Source organism: Solea senegalensis, linkage group LG4, assembly GCF_019176455.1.
Source record: "Solea senegalensis isolate Sse05_10M linkage group LG4, IFAPA_SoseM_1, whole genome shotgun sequence".
Lineage (NCBI taxonomy): Eukaryota > Metazoa > Chordata > Actinopteri > Pleuronectiformes > Soleidae > Solea > Solea senegalensis.
The window spans coordinates 3,568,683-3,587,699 of NC_058024.1; the positions used below are offsets into that span (position 1 = coordinate 3,568,683).

At 39.0% G+C, this 19,017-nt stretch overlaps 2 protein-coding genes across 2 annotated transcripts in view; one reads left to right on the forward strand and one right to left on the reverse strand.

The window, feature by feature from the left end:
* Nucleotides 1-1,836: 1,836 nt before the first annotated feature.
* On the forward strand, nucleotides 1,837-9,600 carry glrx (glutaredoxin (thioltransferase)). The gene is made up of 3 exons (XM_044023640.1): nucleotides 1,837-2,119; nucleotides 3,345-3,477; nucleotides 9,223-9,600. Exons 1-2 carry the CDS (start codon nucleotides 1,913-1,915, stop codon nucleotides 3,456-3,458), a joined length of 321 nt encoding a protein of 106 aa, XP_043879575.1. The 5' UTR covers nucleotides 1,837-1,912; the 3' UTR covers nucleotides 3,459-3,477; nucleotides 9,223-9,600.
* The window catches only part of rhobtb3 (Rho related BTB domain containing 3), a 31,211-nt gene continuing 20,200 nt past the window's right edge, over nucleotides 8,007-19,017 (reverse strand). Inside the window, exons 9-12 of the mRNA XM_044023641.1 lie at nucleotides 16,880-17,053; nucleotides 12,609-12,775; nucleotides 10,816-10,912; nucleotides 8,007-9,365 (exon numbers count right to left, since the gene is read on the reverse strand). Coding sequence (XP_043879576.1) covers nucleotides 9,247-9,365; nucleotides 10,816-10,912; nucleotides 12,609-12,775; nucleotides 16,880-17,053 — 557 coding nt within the window. The 3' untranslated portion in view covers nucleotides 8,007-9,246. The remainder of the gene's footprint in view (nucleotides 9,366-10,815; nucleotides 10,913-12,608; nucleotides 12,776-16,879; nucleotides 17,054-19,017) is intronic.

The following is a 19,017-nucleotide window of genomic DNA, read 5'->3' on the forward strand; positions in this document are numbered from 1 at the left end:
CGTAAACCAAAGAAGTATAATATAATATATTCTATCACCTTGTTGGCAGATGTGTTAAAAAGAAGAGGAGGTCATGGGCCATGTTTTGTTTTTATTTTAACATGACATTACGTGGTGGGCCGCCAGTTTGACACCTCTGGTCTAAGGTTTATTGATACTGAAACTTGTTTTTGTGTATTTACTGTATTGATTAGCCTCCACCATGTTTGTTGTGTCCTCCCACACCATGACACTAATACATATGTACATATTGAAGCATGTGTAAAGAAAAAGAATCTTGTGAATCTGTATTTTATCCCACACTTGACCATTGACCTCAAAATGTGTTCCTCTTGTCTGCTTTGTTGTTTTAGAGCTGAAGACTCTGATGATGAACTCTTGCCTGCCAGGTGTGGACAGAGTTGACAGCGTGACCAAGACTGTTTGCTGATGCCTGGATGATGATGGACGGGCCCGGCTGCCTGTCTGCAGCAAACCAGGTTTAATGCTGCCTGTGCTCGTCTTAACATAAAACAAATCACAGGATCAGGACTCCTATGACAGTGGCTTAAATGTAGCAGACATGAAGTAAACAGAGAATTTTTTTTATATATATATATATATATATATATATATATATATATATATATATATATATAAAATATACAGTATATATTTTTTATATACATATATACATATATATATATATATATACATATATACATATATATGTATATATATATATATACATATATATACATACATATAATACAGCCAACCATCACAAACACAAAGGTCTATACCAGAGGTGTCAAACTGGCCTTAATATCATGTTACTATCAAAGCACGGCCCACAACTTTCTTTTAAACACAGTGCGTGTGGCTGAGCTGATATAATACAGAATGTAATACTAAATATTAATGTGAAATTACAAATATCAGTTTTCTGGTGTCTTAATTGACAGTTGTCCAGGTAATTACTTGCTTCATTTTAGATTTATTTTGCATCGTAATGCTATGATTGTGAGGCATACATGCTTCCATATTAAAACAAGCACTTTTACTTTGAAATTCTGTGAAATATCATCATGAAAATTATGAAATAGTGTTATGATTTTAAGCTCATATTGCCCACTGAACAACTGAACAGCTGTTTTGTTCCCCCAGTTTTTTCCTGTGCAATACTGTATGTTATAATACTGTCTTCCCTGAGTGCACTGTTGTACTTGTATATACTGTGTATAGCTATAATTTCTGTACATATGTAATATTGTACTTTTTGACCGTTCGTTTTTTCGTTAACGAGAAAACGGAAATACAATCGTTTTGAGTTTTCAACTATAACCCGAAAAAACGCCGTTCTTTCGTTTTTGTTGTCAAAGTCAAAAAACGAAAAATGAGAAAAACAAATTGAAATAAACGGCCCGATTTTGATTTTTTGACTATTTATTTCGCCTTTTTTTCCCTCTGAGAAACGAGGTAAAGGACAGGAAGTCAGGTGACCCAAAAGTAAAAGCAAATACTTCAAAAATAAAAGCCCTCTTCAGCAGCACTGTTCGGCTTAATTTCTGTGCCGTACGTCTCTTCCTGTAACGGCACTCTGACCAATCTGACGACGTCACGCATAGTACCTAGTCAGCTTGTTTGGAACCTGGTACCAGGTACTATGCGAGTGGAAACACAACTTAACCGTGCTGAGGCGAGTAGAGCCGGTGGAAACACGGCACTAGTGGCGTGTGAACTACTTGAAATGCGAGATTTCAGAGCTCTGGTTGACATGTAGTAGTGTGTACTGTCCCTTTAAGAAGCAAAGGCCCTCGCTACGTCACCGTAACGCACACACACACACACATAAAGAGCAGTTCTTTCTTCTTTCTTCTCTCTCATTGATGTTCACTGACTCACTCTTCACGTCACCGACTGAGAACAAAAAATGGCGCAGCAGTTTGTTGAGACTAAAATCAAAGGAGACAAAGTGGTGCTGTTCATTAAGCCTCACTGTCCCTACTGCGTCACGGCTGAAGAGGTTTTATCCAAATATCAGTTCAAACCGGGACACCTGGAGTCCATTGACATCAGTGGACGCAGCGACATGAGCAGTCTTCAGGACTACTTTCTGGAACTGACCGGAGCTCGCACGGTAAACGCGCTCTCCTTCTCTGCGTGTGTGTGTGTCCATTGTCATTGAACACATTCAATGCTGTACTTAAATGTTCGGTGGCGTCTGGTCCAAACTGCCGGAACCGCAAACGAATTGAAGCGTTGTCTTCCGTGTTCAACTGGTGGCGCTGTTAAGAAAATCTGTAGCCGCCTGAAACTGCGGTCTCTGGTACTGCAGACACACCCCTCTCATAACAGGGGGATTTTGTGCTTCATCATCACACGTACACCAAACCAAAGAAAGTTAGTGAAACTTAATCATGAAAAGCTTAACAGTCTAGTAAAGAAACATACATGTTTAATTACAACTCTAACACTAACAATCAATCAATCAATGCCACTGATAAGAAACAAAGGTTATATTGCTCCATATTCCACAATGACGTTTCACGGATTCCACTTGGAATGAAGTCAACTCCCACTTGTCATGAAATGTACAGGAAATGTTCGTCTAAATCAGCTCTGATGCTGTTAAAGAAGTCAAAGTCCCTCCCTGACCTAGTGGTAGAAATCTTATGTTGTCTAAAATGGATTCAACATAATATTTCTGTGTCCCTGGACACTCAGGAGTTAAAGGAAGGAAATGAAATGTCTGGTGCACTGGCACTGGAAACTCTAAAAGGTTTTCCAGGAAAAATTGAATGTGTCATAAATAGTTTCCATTGGTCTGACACACGCTTAAGCTCATGTAGCTTTTAAATCTGAACAGTTCATTAATATTGATAGGACAACGTACGATTTGATTGCACTTCATGGTAAAAATCACTCGTAATAAGTTGATCATGGTGAATTTCTATGATCACAATAATCATGACTGGGGAAAATATTTAATGTGAGTCCAACTGCCAACATTCAATTCCTAGTGGTTTGTTTTCCAGTCAGTCCTGGATTTATGATGATCATAGTTAGTGACTATGACTATTCAAATATAAAATGTGTTACTGTTCCTGACCAAAGTGTAAGGCATAATAATCTCATGGTTTTAGAGACATTTTCAGATGAATTAATTATTGTGAATGACAGAACTTTTGGTCAGGATAATTGTGATAGGAAACTGTTTCATTTTCATACGCAAACATGTCGCTACATTGTTGGTGTTCATAAAATAAATATGTAGAATGTTTTTTTTCCATCTTGTGATATGAATCCTAGTTTTTCACCGACAGCCGACACCTTATTTCTTCCTTTCTCTCTTTGAAACGTAGGTGCCTCGCGTGTTCATTGGCGAGGAGTGCATCGGAGGCGGCAGTGATGTGGCAGAGCTGCATAAGAGTGGTAAACTGAAGAGCAGGCTGCAGTCTATTGGAGCACTGCAGTGACCTGCTCCAACCTGTCCAGGTACAGGACCTCAACACACACGCTGATATACTGTCAAAGACAGCTGACCGTACAGAGAAGGATGTGTAACATTATTAACAGTCAGGAAAAGGAAATAGGTGTTCCTCTGAGGACCATGTCTTCTTACATAAAGCAAGGTGTCCATTAAAATGAACAGCAGTAAATAAAATCTGTACTAAAGGATGGAGGAAAACAATTGTAAACACTTAACAAAAAGGGTTATCTAATAAATTCTAAGCTAACTCATGTCTGCAATAGCTTAAGAATATGTTCACTGCTTAATCGCTGTGTCAGACAGCATTTACTCAGTGGAAACTGAAGTGAGTGTTGCTTTTGTAAAGAAAAGCCCATACAACAATTCAGTGATTTAACATCACAGCACACAGGAGCTGTTGATCCACTGTTGCCTCCTTTAGTAAGCTCAAAAGTGGCATCGGTGTTTAAAATCCTTTTATTCAAATTCACCTTTACACAAACTAACCAAACGAGACAGCTGTGGATCAAAAGCTCCCCTGTCAGCTATGACATATAAATCACAGCAAATGACTTATTCCCACTAGCATGAGAGCTAGTGAAAATAATGCAGGGTTCACATTGTGTTGAGCCAGTGGGAGCAGCTAATGAGATGCATTCAAAGACTCTGGTAAATTGAATCACTTCTACAAACGCACATGCAGTTCGCAAACTAAATGCTTGCTGCTGCCAGTCTTCTCATAATAACCGTCAATGGAGTAGAAAGGTTTGTTTTTTTATAAATGCAATTAGTGATAAAACATTAGTTTTGAATCTATTTAATATATAACTGATATTCATATGTCAGTATGTCATGCAACCACACTATTCCTGATATCAGTGTAGAATTTAATCAGCAAAAGGGACAAAGAACCCAGAGTTGATGCTCAGAGAGGTAAGAAGTAAGTGATCTGTGATAAAGAGGATCTAAAATTTGCTCTGGTTCTGCATTCTACCACAACATGGTGTAAATGTACAGGTGGTCGATATTAAAGGAAACACCAGAATAAATTGGCAGAGAAACAAAAGAAATACAGGTGTTTCCACGCAGGGTTCAACTTCATCCTCTGCAAACGGCAAAGCTACTGCAGCATCTGGATTTTGAGAACACATACACCTGCACACTGGTGCAACTATTAGGGCTGCAAAATTCATTGATTATTAACTGATCGATTATTAATTACCGATTTACTAAACTAAAGTTATCGATTAATGGGGGGGTTTATACTTAAAACAAGTTCTGAGATTTTTTTTCAGCTTCTTTGTGAATAATTTCTGGTTTCTTTGTTCCATATAACAAAGAAATCATTAAAGAATCAGATATTTGAAAAACATGGGTCAACATTTTCTAGCATTTTATGGGCCGAGGGGCGACGGCAGCTCAGTGGTAGAGCGAGTCGTCTTTCAACTCGAAGGCTGCGGGTTTGATTCCTGGCTCCGCTAGTCTACATGCCGATGTGTCCTTGGTCAAGACACTTAACCCCACGTTGCACAAAAATGTGCTGCACATGGATGTGCTGCATGAAAGTGTGAGTGAATGGGTGAATGGCAAAACTGTAGTGTTCAGCAGCTTTGAGTTGTCATCAAGACTAGAAAAGCGCTTTATAAATACAAACCATTTAATCAAGAAACTAATTGACAAATGATTTGATTATGAAAATAATAGTTTGTTTCAACCCCAACCTTCAAACAGTGGTGGAGTCTGTGGTGGATTCATTCTAAAACGTTTCTTTATTTAAAGTCAGACGTCATGTTATCTACAGTCTGTACAACGCTGGCTCACATGAGCTCCATGTGTATCCACATGCAGGCTGTGGAAGCAGCACAGAGACACACTTCGTTTCACAGTCCACTGTTTCAGCTGCGCTTCCTCAGGGGAGACACAAGAAACATATGATTTTACCAACTGAAAAAATAAATAAATAAAAAAAAAAGGCAGATTTTCTGACTGGAAAATGAAGTCACCCTCACACACCAAAGTCTGTCATTTTTTTTAGCTCATGTGGTCACAGGAGCAGCATGAATTGGTAGGTTTGTGGTTGCAAACAAAGAATGCAATCCGTTTTCAACACAGTGGCAGAAATTGACGTCTATAGCGGTCAATGGCAGCCAATGAGTTAAACACCAAAATTAATTATACATTTGAACTTGCGAGAGAGTGAGTGGTTTACAAACTTTCCAGTCAGAGAAGGCTGTGTTAAGGTGAGGTGTACATGTTTACTAAGTGAGCCTTTTGTTAAATGGCCTTAAGTCCTTCCTTGTGTTCCTTGTGTCAGTACTTTATATAACCAACTATTCTTTTAATGATTCAATCATTTATAGACTTTTCAAAGCCTGCTGCAAACACTGGATGAACAAGGATCTACATTTTTCTTTTCTTTTTTTACTATTAATGATCATTATAAATGACTGATTACTCCATCCCTTTAAAGTCATTACCACAGAAACACTGGACTGTGAAATAGTATGACACAATTTTGTCTGCTCCAAATGTAAAAAAAACAACAACAAAACAAACCCTAAATGCCCATATAGAGTGTACAAAAATAATTGCAGCACCAATAAATCATAATCTCATTATGATTACATATATAGCCTCTGAACGAAGGATTGAAATAAATATAGTGTTATAACCATGAGGCATAGTGGTTTTCGTGTTCCATCTTCTGTCCAACCATGTTACTCATGAGTCCCGGCTCTGTCCACTGTGTTCACTGACAATTAAACATGGTTCAAACATCATCTCAGTGTCTACGGGGGGGGGAAATGGGCTAATATTCACAGTGTCGGCACCAGCAAAATTCTTTATTGCAGGTCAGTGTGTCACAGCCAAATCCAGCCTTCTTTGTCACATCCAAACTCCATGCTGCGTTTACAAGGAGAACATCAAGGTTTCCATCTGCCGCCCTGGCATCTTTGACCCTGTTCAGTCCTGTATTCACAACCATCTCCAGTGATCCCATCAAGTTCAGAGTCTGAATGCTCCCAATCCAGCCTCAATGCATCCTCCAGATCTGATCACAGAAACCACATTCAGACCTGGTTTTAGGACAAATGTGGACACATTCCTAAGCTGAACACATGAGCACATGAACACAGACGAATTAGAGCCCGCCTCTTCCCCCGGGGTCATGTGACCCGCAGCCATTACACAGCATTTTTACACAGATCAGCACCCATTTGCTGATTTGTTTATAGCCATCAACACAAAATGAATCCTGATTGTCATGTGATTTATTCTTCTACAGGTTGAAATGTTGTGGTACAGCAATGTGAGAAGAGCTTTACTTGACTTAAGCTTCCCTCTGTCTCCCCCTGTCACTCACATACGATGGTGGGCTAAAAACAAAAGTTCACAGGCTGACTAAGAAGGAGTAATGCCAGAGCAATGAAACTCTGTGTGCATTCAATTCAGCCTTTTGTCATACTGACTGCATTGTTCACCTAATCCTTCCAGATCAACCCACATTTCATAGCTAATTGAGAACTTAGATTAGTACTACAGACATTCTGTGAACATGGACAAAATTTGGCATCATGGATTCAACAAACATCTGCAGAAAAAGGGGTTTAGCCTACAAGGACATTTATACGTAACAAGACGATACTCCAGCCTTATCAACTGTGCAGTAGTGGGCAGGTGAATTAACAGGGGTAGGGAAGATGTTGTCCTGCCACAGTCACCACCCAAGAAAACACGATGACCCCCACAGCCTTTGACCCCTGAACTAAAGCACATGAGTCTGGTCATGCCACAGGAGAACTTGTCATGTTTAGAAGCAGATCCAGGACTTTTGGGGGGACTTTTTTTGATCATCATTATGAGAGCCCAATGGTAACCAATGGAAGAAGAATGCAGACCACAGGAGAGACCATGATGAAAAATAAACCACATTTGGTCAAATTGGACCTTTACATCATGGTCAGTCTATGAACTTTTCAGCCCACCGTTGTAGACACACAGACATCACACACATCTGTAACGTGGGAGTCATTAAACGGGGTGCATTAATCCAGGTTCAATGACGGGAGTCTAACCCTAACCCACTGTTGTACTGAGAGTTGTCCACATGTGATCGGATCACTGAGGATGGATGTGAAAACCACGTCTGAACCGGCATATATATGAATATGAGTAATTCATTAGACTAACACACACACACACACACACACTCCCGTCAATGCTACAAAAAGGCTGGTTTGCTTGGTTGTGTGACACAGAGTGACCTGTTATTGCAGATACATATGTGTATATACTATATAAAAGAAGTACTGTTCCTTCATGTTAAGCTGCAGAGGTGTGGTTTGTCCTGGTTTGTGAGATCTGGTGTCAGTTCTCGTTGTGAGTGCTGTTCCATCTAGCATTGTTAGTTTTGGCTGTGACACACTCACTGATGTCCTAATTAAAGATCTGATGGAGTCTAATTAAAGAAATGGAATTCAATGGATAAACAGCAGGTCTGTTGCTCTGCACATGACGAGTGTTTTTAAAGTTTACTGACTGACACCAGATAAAACCTCTATAATCCATACAACTTTATTTATTGCAGAAATGAGTCGTCTCATCACTGACGTTGGCGATGATCATTTGTTGATGTGATCCTGTCAGTAACTGCAGTTAAATGTTCTCTGACAGGTTACACGCTGGTAAACTGACCGCACACCTTTACAGTCTGTTTAATAACTAAATATTAATCAGTCATAATCAAGCATTCAGCCAAACATCAGTCATGTTAGCTAATAAGTGCAGTGAATTATAAGTCATTAATAAAATCAGCACCAGCTAAAGTCTGTGATCTCTTCATCGGTTATATACACAGGGATAGGTTTAGTGTTTTTAGCTCACCGGGTCATTTTAGAAGAATGATATCAATTACAGAAGTCAACAATTCACACATTTGAACGTAGTGATGGGGAAAGTGCAGAGGAGTGAGGGATTTACAAAGCAAATATCCATTTGTGGTCTTAAAAAGGCTGTCTAACAGCGAGATTAACCATAAGTGACCATATTCTTAAGATATTGCAGACTTGAGCTGGTGAAGATTTAATGAGGCGAACCATGTTTTCAGTGAACAAGTGAATGTGTCACTACAACATACCTCCACACTTTAAAAGAAAAACACCCTGAAATATCCCTTTAACAAATGCATAATTTTGAGACTTACGGGGACACAGATGCATCGTGTGTCATTGTGAGTTTAATTAGACATGGAGCCGTCCCGTGTCCAGCGAACATGAGAGACAGAGATGTCGTCGTTTTTTTTTTGTCCCTCCTCCTTGAACCGGTCACTGTGGTTTGGATCGGTCCACACGTGGTCCTGGTGTGCCGTCTTTACTTTAATACATATTTGTACTTGGAATGGATCCATTTTTGTCAGCGTTCGTCTTTGTAATCCACCGTTTTGTACGAGCAATAGAAATCTCGTCATGTTCCTCTGAAGCTTTGGCCAGTGGCCAGGCAGTCATTTTAAATTCACTCTGGGATTCAAGGATCGAGCGTTATGTATTTCCCATGATGGAGTAGTCTCTATGTGAAGGACACACACACACACACACACACAGGAAAGAGCGGCGTGTCACAGTGTTGTATGTCACTGCTGAACATACCGTGCGTACGATGCTGTCCTGTCAGTGCAGGAGTCTTAACCATGTTTTCTTCTTGTTGCTCCTGTCGATGAGTGTGGTCTCTGTCATTGTTCCTCCTCTTGACTCCACTCCCTTCCTTCTTCACAGGCTTCTGGCCTCCATGTGGGGGGGTCACATGACTATGCAGCGGGACTTGCGTAGTTTGCGCCGCCGCTGCTGATACTCACTGAGTTCCTGCAGGTAGCCTCTCGACGGCCAGCGGAGCCTCTCCACCTGCTCACGCTCCTCCTCTGCAACACACACACACACACACACACACAATAATATCAGTCGCTGCATAATCAAACCCTCACATCTTGGACAGTTGCTATGAAACAACCCACAACTCTTTTACACCAAGCGAAGAGCAACAGTGATGTGTCCTTAATCTGGCCTTTGACTTCACTATTGCCTTTACAGGAGCCGTCCAATGACCTTAGATAAACCTGCGTGTATGTGTATGACAATAAAAAGTGTTCAACCAGAGCAATGTTGCTGTTGATCTTTATAATTATTATCCTTTGTAAATCCACCAGTGTATATGAGTATCTGGTCATTTCATTTGTTGATCCAGGAGCAAATCTTCAGTTTAGTGAGAGTATATAAGATATTCATGATGATATTTGACAGAATTTCAAAGTAAAAGTGCTTATTTTTATACACTTCATAATAAAAAACATATTTATGATGCACAAAAACAGAAATAAATCAAATGTAGTAAATGGCGACGTGGATAACTGTAATTAAAAAGCCTAAATATACATGCCAAGTGTAATACATTTAATGGTTACAGGCAAATTTGGTTGTTATTATGATAAAAACACTGCCATATCAACATAAAGTATTATATTCACCTCGTAGAAGAAGAGGGGTCGTGGGCCATGTTTTCATTATAAAATGACATTAAGTGGTGTGCCGCATGTGGCCCACGGGCCACCAGTTTGACAACCCTGGTGTAAAGTATCCAAACTATTTTGATAATGGATTCGTCAGTTTGAGTGTTGTTGTTTTTAACCATTAAAACATTTACTGCAACATTTAATAATGGTTTTCTTTGCTCCACATAGCAAAGTCAAAGTCATTAAATAATCACTGAATCATCAAAACAAGATCTTTCAGAAGGTCTGGGGAACAATTGCCAACATTTATTTTTAATTTTTAGGACCCAACTAAAAATTGATTAATCAAGAAAAATAAAATAATCAACAGTTTAATCGTTTATGTTCTTCATGACTCAGGACACACCATATTATGGCATATTCCCACTGGCTCTACTTTGAATTGTGTATTTAGATTGTGCGGTTCATTTTTGTTTTCTCAATTCATAAAGTGTTGTTTAATAATACTGGCAAAAATCTAATTCCATGGATAAAGCGGTAGATGATGAATGGATGGTAAAACGATGCAAATTTAGAGCTCTGTGGAATTGCGACATCATGCTTTAACTCACATTTTATTAGTGGACACTGTGCGGCCTGTTATTCATTAACTTCTATCAAAGACCAACTACACATGCTGTGTTAAGTAGCCTGCAGCCGCTCTCATTTCATTATTTCTGAAATAAAAACCCCTGTAATGAAAGATGGAAACAGCAGGAAAAGCTTAATTGTGTAATCAATCTCTGCAGCAGTTTAACTTTGCATAATCATTACTTGCAACTGTCACAGATTTGTGTCAAAAAGAAAATAATTCCACACTGACCTGACAGTTCCAGGAAGTCGGGTTTGTGGCTGAAGATTAGGTAGTTGTTAGCGATGAAGTGCAGGAGCCAGACGTACAGCTGCTCAGCATTGTGGCACTAAGAATCAAACACAGCAGATTAAGAGACATGATAAGACTAAGTATCTCCTCAAGGTTTGCTCCTGTTCTCACATTAAATCGGTCACAATGCGTTTGATGAAGTGGCCTGAGCACAAAAAGGCTGCAGGGCTCAAAATGAGATAAACAGATAAGAGTTTATGTTCCACATTAAATGACCTTGATGACACTGAAAGTGTGTCACTTTCTGCTGAGTTATAGAGTCACTGAGGAGTCCGTTAAAGGTCCGGTATGTAACATTTAGTAGGTTTGTTTTGGTTTATTGTGTTACACTAGAAATGTGTCAATGATATATGACCTGACAAGTTAGCTTTACGTGTGACAGGATGTTACAGAAAATGAACAAAGATATTACATCACTTCATCAAGTACTCGTGCAGTCCATGCTATTTTACACACAAAGACCACCATGTTTCATGCTTCACATTTAGGAGGACATTTAATATACAGTACTTACCATAATTATGTTTCTATAATAATAATAATAACAGTGTGTAATACAGTAAAACTCCTTTGATTTCCATTGTCCAGGAATAAGCCTTTTATATGTACTGTACTGGCTTTGATTTACAGAGGCCATGTTTCTACAGCAGCCTGAACTTACAATCCATCAAAAGTCTGTATATCACCTGTATATAAGTCTGTATATAACTTGTATATAAGTCTGTATATCACGTGTATATCACCTGTATATAAGTCTGTATATAACTTGTATATAAGTCTGTATATCACCTGTATATAAGTCTGTATATCACCTGTATATAAGTCTGTATATCACCCGTATATAAGTCTGTATATCACCCGTACACTTATATACGGATGATATACAGACTTATATACATCACCCGTATATAAGTCTGTATATCACCCGTATATAAGTCTGTATATCCTGTATATCACCCGTATATAAGTCTGTATATCACCCGTATATAAGTCTGTATATCACCCTGATATAAGTCTGTATATCACCATTATATAAGTCTGTATATCCTGTATATCACCCGTAGATAAGGTTGTATATCACCCATTAGATAAGTCTGTATATCACCTGTATATAAGTCTGTATATCACTTGTATATAAGTCTGTATATCCTGTATATCACCCGTAGATAAGTCTGTATATCACTTGTATATAAGTCTGTATATCACCCGTATATAAGTCTGTATATCACTTGTATATAAGTCTGTATATCACCTGTATATAAGTCTGTATATCACCTATATAAGTCTGTATATCACCTATAAGTCTGTATATCGTATATAAGTCTGCATATCACCTAAGTCTGTATATCACCGTTATAAGTCTGTATATCACTTGTATATAAGTCTGCATATCACCTGTATATAAGTCTGTATATCACCCGTATATAAGTCTGTATATCACCTGTATATAAGTCTGTATATCACGTGTATATAAGTCTGCATATCACCTAAGTCTGCATATCACCTGTATATAAGTCTGTATATCACCCGTATATAAGTCTGCATATCACCCGTATATAAGTCTGTATATCACCTGTATATAAGTCTGCATATCACCTGTATATAAGTCTGTATATCACGTGTATATAAGTCTGTATATCTGTCACTAATTCTCATATACACTCAGCCCTGACCTGAACTGACCTTCTCTGAGTCTGTGAGAGTGGACACTGGGACTGGAGCTGACCACTGACCTTTGCTCGGCGCAGCAGTCGGACCACGCTGATCCCCGTGGATGCCAGCTCTCTGCTGGGCATGCTCTGAAGGTACGCGCACACACACACCTCGCACAGGTGCTGCAGACGCTTCACCTGGTACATCTCGGCACAGACGAGCACGGCCATGGCCTGCAGCACACTGGCTGGACACACAAACACACACATAACACTGGTAACACAAAAACGAAGGGGCGGGCTGCATGAATGACGTGATGTGTGAGAGGGAGACACACACGTACACGATGACAAATGACCACACTGCCACATACGTTATACATACACATACAGTATGTGACAGTGTCACATCACAGGCCTCCAAACTAAAGGTTAACATTTCTTCAGATTATCAGGCATTTAAAGTGTAGCAGGAAAGAAAGCCACAATTATAAAGTGGTTCAAACATACATATTCCTACAGTAGATGATTAGATTGATATTATTTATGACTTTTTCAAGATGGAAATAATTAAAGACACATATTATGAAGAGATGGGAAACATATGTCTCTTCTGATGTCTCTTCTGATCCTTGTTGGTAACACATTCAGAGGCCTGTTGCACAAAAGTACAATTAAGATATCCAGGATTTCTTGACCTATGCTACTAAGTTCAACGTCTAACCAGGATGAGAAGGCGTGGCTTGGTCAAGTCAGGTGTCATTTATCCTGGCGAGTGCGCGTTCACGTCTCTGTGAAGTAGACCATGAGGTCGATCACAGATTTACTGATGCAGAGCTGGAGAAGCCGTGTGTCACCAAGTGAACAGCAGCTTAGAATGGAAACTTCTATAGAGATAAAAAATAATATTAAAAATAAAATACGATACAGACGCTTTTTACTAAGATCAGAATAACAGTTTTTACTGTATACTGTTGTGTATTGTTAACTGAGGCTGGATACATCAGGATTTCATGTAAAAAAAAAAAGCAGCTATCCTGCAAATAAAACTTAAAAAAGGGAAAAACACAGAAAGTGTAACACAATATGAGTTTTCCTACTGCGACTGTAAGAATGAAATTGCATTAAAACAGCAGGTAACGTCTCTTCAGTAACTGTATGCACCCTATAGCTCCTCCCACCATGAAGTTTACAGTACAGAACAGTATAAACACGTATTTATCTTGTGTTCCTGTGTCATGTTACAGTCATGAAAAGTCTTTGGGTAGAAGCACATGTCTTTGGATGGGAAACATGTAGAAGCAAAAACTGCAAGGCACTCTCTTTTAAACGATTAACAATGTTTACGCTTGGTATTAGAATGTAAACTACTATCATATGTGGAGTATATATTACTTATGAAAATGAAATGTTGGCTGCTTTGACCTTGGCTGCTGAGCCCTCACACAACAACAGTGCAGCTGCTGCAGCCTTCGTCTCCATGACTCAGCCTGACGCTCTGTCTCTCTGTCTCTGGGGAAACAGCGTGTTCACCTCTCATTCAGCCTAAACTGCAGGTGAATGTAGTGTTCTGAAGCTTTATATTGTTCATTTTGTAACAATAGTCGAAAAGAAATGTTATATTTACTGCTATAATTATGGAACTAACAAGAAAACCTCAAGGTTGGGGGAGCTGCAGTCTAAAAAAGTGTTATTCCTAAACTTAACCAATTAATGCATAACCTTAACCTAAGTGCAATCTAAATGTTAGTCCTAAACTTAACCAGTTCCACAGAAATGATGTTCTGCCTCATTAGGACCAGGTTTTGGTCCCAGTGCCAGTTCTCCCATGATTGTCTAAATCGTTACTAAATCAACATTAACACGTTTTCCAGTCAATAAAATATTTAGTCCATATGAAAAGAACTTAGAACTGGACTAATGTTTGTATATTGAGATCCATTCGATGTGATGTCCTGTTATTATTCTGCTCCAAAGTCAGTGAATTTAACATTTTAAACACTTTTAGATATTAAATATTCTTTTTCTTCACCGCGGATCATCTGCCTGATAGATATAGTTCTTTTTTAACAGTAAAATAATATGTGTCACATAGTGCACCCTGGGAAATGATTATGAATATGGCTTCATGACATGTCATTAACCTTGTCCTCTCTCTCTGTGTCTCTCTCTCTGCAGGATCCAGATCCAGTTGCGAGGCTGTTATTATTATTATTATTATTATCATTAGCAGTAGTGTTATTGTCATTAATATTATGCTATAATTCTAGTTGATATTGGTGTCATTTTTTTAATCAACGGTCTCTGCTGCTGCTTGTATAAGTGACACTGTCGTTGTATAAATATGTCATCACTGAAACCTATAACTCTCCATAATTTTTTCCTTTCCCCCCCAACCGGTCGAGGCAGATGCTGCACATGTGTGAGTTTTTGCCTAGTGTTTGCTCGTTGTGTGAATAGTCGGGTTTCTCTCCGTCATGTTGTGAAAGTGCCTGGAGACGATGCACTTTGTGCTCTATGAGATGAAAATGGCGCCGCTCCACACATACACTATAACTGGAGGAGAAGACATTGAGCACGCGCACACGATACGTGACAATGTGTACAATCACAGAAACACAATCGTAGAACGCACAGAGCAAACAGTCTCACAGCACAAGAGAGATGTGGGATTAGGAATCATCATTTAACCTGATCGTGTATTAGTTGTGTACACTAAAACACACAGGTGGTCTGTTTCCCTGTGGATAAAAAACTGTGGACGCTGGCCCCCGCGTGAGAGCAGGATCAACATGATCAGCATTATTAACTTTCACAATGCAGGACATTTCTAACCAAACGCTCGTCGATGGACGCTCTTGAGCTCACTGCCACTGGAGGCGTACCAGCATTAATTACTTTGAAAATGCCAAGCACAGTGTGCCAGGTAGTGACAGAGGAAAACAACAACCATGGCAATTCTAGGGGTCGTGATTTGGCACGGTGAGGAGAGCGTGAGTCAGCGATGCCAAGGGTGGAGTTTGTCATCTGCACAGATCATTGGATTGTTGAGCCTGCTGCTGTTCTCCACACGCCTCCTCACACTGACACAGATGGACTGTGTGTTATGCTAGTGTTTAGCACGGCCTCCAGATTAATATGCTGAGGAAGTGGGAGGGAACAAGGCGTCAGGTGTGGCCCTATAGTTTGGATGAGAGCTCCCTTAAAGTTAGTAGGCAGGATTTTTTTTTGGTTCAATAATCCCATGATAAACTTTTAGCATAATGATGTAAGTGATGATGGGTGCTCCTGTTGTTATTGACGGTATCTTTGTCTTGAAGTTACTAGTGTTGTGTTTTTTAATCACACTCAATAGATTTGTTTTATTTTTAATGTAAATGTTTTGACCTGACAGTTTGAATATTATAAATGTTTTATTTATTTTGACTTTGAATTTTAGATTGATATTAAAGTCGCACTGTCATTGTATAATACAATACATATATGTACATATTTAAAAGATACAATATATATATATATAGTTCTATATAGTATATATATACATATATACACATATATAGTATATATATACATATATAGTATATATATACATATATATATATATATATATATATATACATATATATATATATACATATATACACATATATATGTATATATATACATACTATACTATACTATAGTGGAAAAGAATGGAGATGACGCTGGTGTGTGATGCGTCTCAGACTGACAGACTAACTAGTCTCCCCTGTGTCTAGTCGTCTCTCTCTTCCTCGCGTGTATAAATACTCAGCCTTTTCCCTTTGTTCATTTTCAGATTGCTCATCGTGTGCTGTTCTCCCATGTTTATGAATATTTGTACAGTTTGAGTGGCACTTGCTCCTCGTAGCTCAGCCGCCCCCTGTCCCAGACCAGCTCTGACACATACAGTACAGAGCCAGGGCTCCATATACTGTAAGTGTTTATTTGTGTTGATGGTAGAGCACACAAATGAATGGCCTGATTCATCTTTAGGAAAAACAGTGCAGCACAGTTTTGTGATTTAGGATTGATGCTCTAAAATGACATCAAAGGTCCTTCGTGTTGCTATAAAAAGCTGTGACGGATAAAGTCACTTTAATCTCCACCAAACCCCTGCTCCATGTTATTCTCCATTATTCAACTGAACAAACTATTTTTATTTACAGCACCATCCTGAGGGTGCAGCTCTAAGAACACACAGAGTGAAATCAATATGACCAAAATAAAACTACATCTGCTCCAGGGATTCATGAATCAGTTCTGTTTCTCATGTTGCCATTTATTCTCTCATCTAATAATAAGCAGAGGTCACAGTGATGCAGTAAACTCACCAGGACAGCAGGAGTCAGTGTAGAGGTACTCCAGGAACGAGAGGAAGGCATCTGAGGAGACTCCATGGATGGGCACCACTCGACTCCGGGCCTCTGCATATTTCCCGCTGAACATCGCTGCCATGACATCGCAGCGAGCCACCAACACGGCCCGGTGAGCGGGCAACACGCTCCCTACAGGAGAAACACCAGGGTTTGGAATGTGTGAGTGCAGTGATACAGTGATTACTGCAGGATGGTCAGAGAATAGAATGTACAGTATATAAAAATCACACAAGTACAGATAGAAAATGACCATTTTTTCTTCTAATTTAACCTATCCAATCGTCTCATTCAGTAAATGTATTGGTTTAAATAAGTAACCGACTGTTGCTTGTGTGTCCCCCTGTGTGTCAAAGTGTTAGAAGACGGCCGAGTGAGTGAGAATGTTGCTCGTGTCTTAAAACACTTATTTTTCAAACCAAACGTTTCTTTTTCAGTTAATTTGCAATTTTAGCAACAGAATATCTTTGAATTACTTCATATTTCTTCAGAATAAAAGCTTCGAATTCTCTATGAAACTGTCATTTTTTTGTGAAGATAAAATTTTGATTTTTGAAATCATCTGCCAGGTCAGATAATGATGCTTTCTTTTCAATCTGACAACTTCATAATACCATTAGAGCGAAACAATTATTTTAACAAATTTATTTTTAACACAATTATAACAAATTTTACTGGCTTTATGAACAAAAATACAACATTAGATACTATTGCTGCCATTAACAGGACAATTGCTGTAAAACATTTGGGTTTGACATCAACAGATAAATATAAGAGCTCTTATTTCCAGGTATTTACATCGAGATGATGTTAAACATAAGTAGAAGATATTCTGGTTTGTAATGGAACACCACAGTTTTAGGTGAGTAAAAGTATAGGAGCAGAAAGACTTGAAATAGATTTATTTAAATATACTTAATATTAAGTGTCAAATCCTTTGTTGGTTGTTTTGATGTTTTATCAAATGACTTGTGTTGAAGGAGCTCCATCTCTCCTCCTCCTCTTGACAGTCTAGCAGAGCGCAGGTTACAGTCTGCTCTACTTTTGTCCTCATTACTTATCTTAAGAGTATTTGCAGACTGCTGACATTGCGACACGCCCGCTTATTGCCGCTCACCTGCTCAGCTCACCTGAAGATATGTAAGGTGGTGTCAGGTGCAGCAGTATCAGGGCAGCTTAGCATCGGACCGATGGTTCCCTAGTTTCTATCGACACCATAATCAGTCCAAGACTGTCATTTCCTACCAATACTAATACTGAATATCGTATCAGTCGTCATGCATTAATCACTGACTGAACAAATGCCATGAACAACCAGTGACAGCTCTCATCACAGCCCAGAAAAACAATCACACTCATTTTCTACAGCTTTAACCTCCACACGGTGGAGGGTCGCAGAGCAGCTCGAGCCAATCTAGAGCCAGCTGACACAGAAGGAGAGGTGAGGTACATCCTGAACAGGGAGCCACGCTCACATTCATATCTGCGCTCAACTAACTATTATGTTCATAATGGATTCATCTGTCCATTATTTTCTCGATTAATCGTTTGGTCCATAAAATATCAGAAAACCTTAAAAAATGTTGATCGGTGTTTCGTCAAACCTGGAAATGATGATGTTCTCAAATGTCTTATTTTGTCCCCAAACCTAAATGATTGACTCTTAATGATGTCTTTGTTTTTATGGAGCAAAGAAATGAAGAAAATACTCACATTTAAGAAGCTGAAACAATCGCAAATCTTGTTTTAATCACGGAAAAAAGCTTTGAACTGATTAATAGTGTCCAATTAACCTAATCTGTAAATCTGTTTGTTTTTGGCCTGTGGGAGGAAACTTGGTCTTATTGGGTTTAGAACCCATGACTTTCTTGCTGTGAGGCCACACTGTCAGCCACTGGGCCACCATGTGAAAAACAATCTGAAATACATCAAATCCTCTTGTAGAGATTAACATGGCTGTAGATCTTGTAATTGTATCTGTTTCATCTCTAAAGTGCACGGTAAAGTGAAGCTTAATGCACTTTATGAGTTAAAGAAGGTCAGTATTTCTGCATTTCACCCACTGATCCTTTAATGGAAGTGCAGCTCTTGGAAAA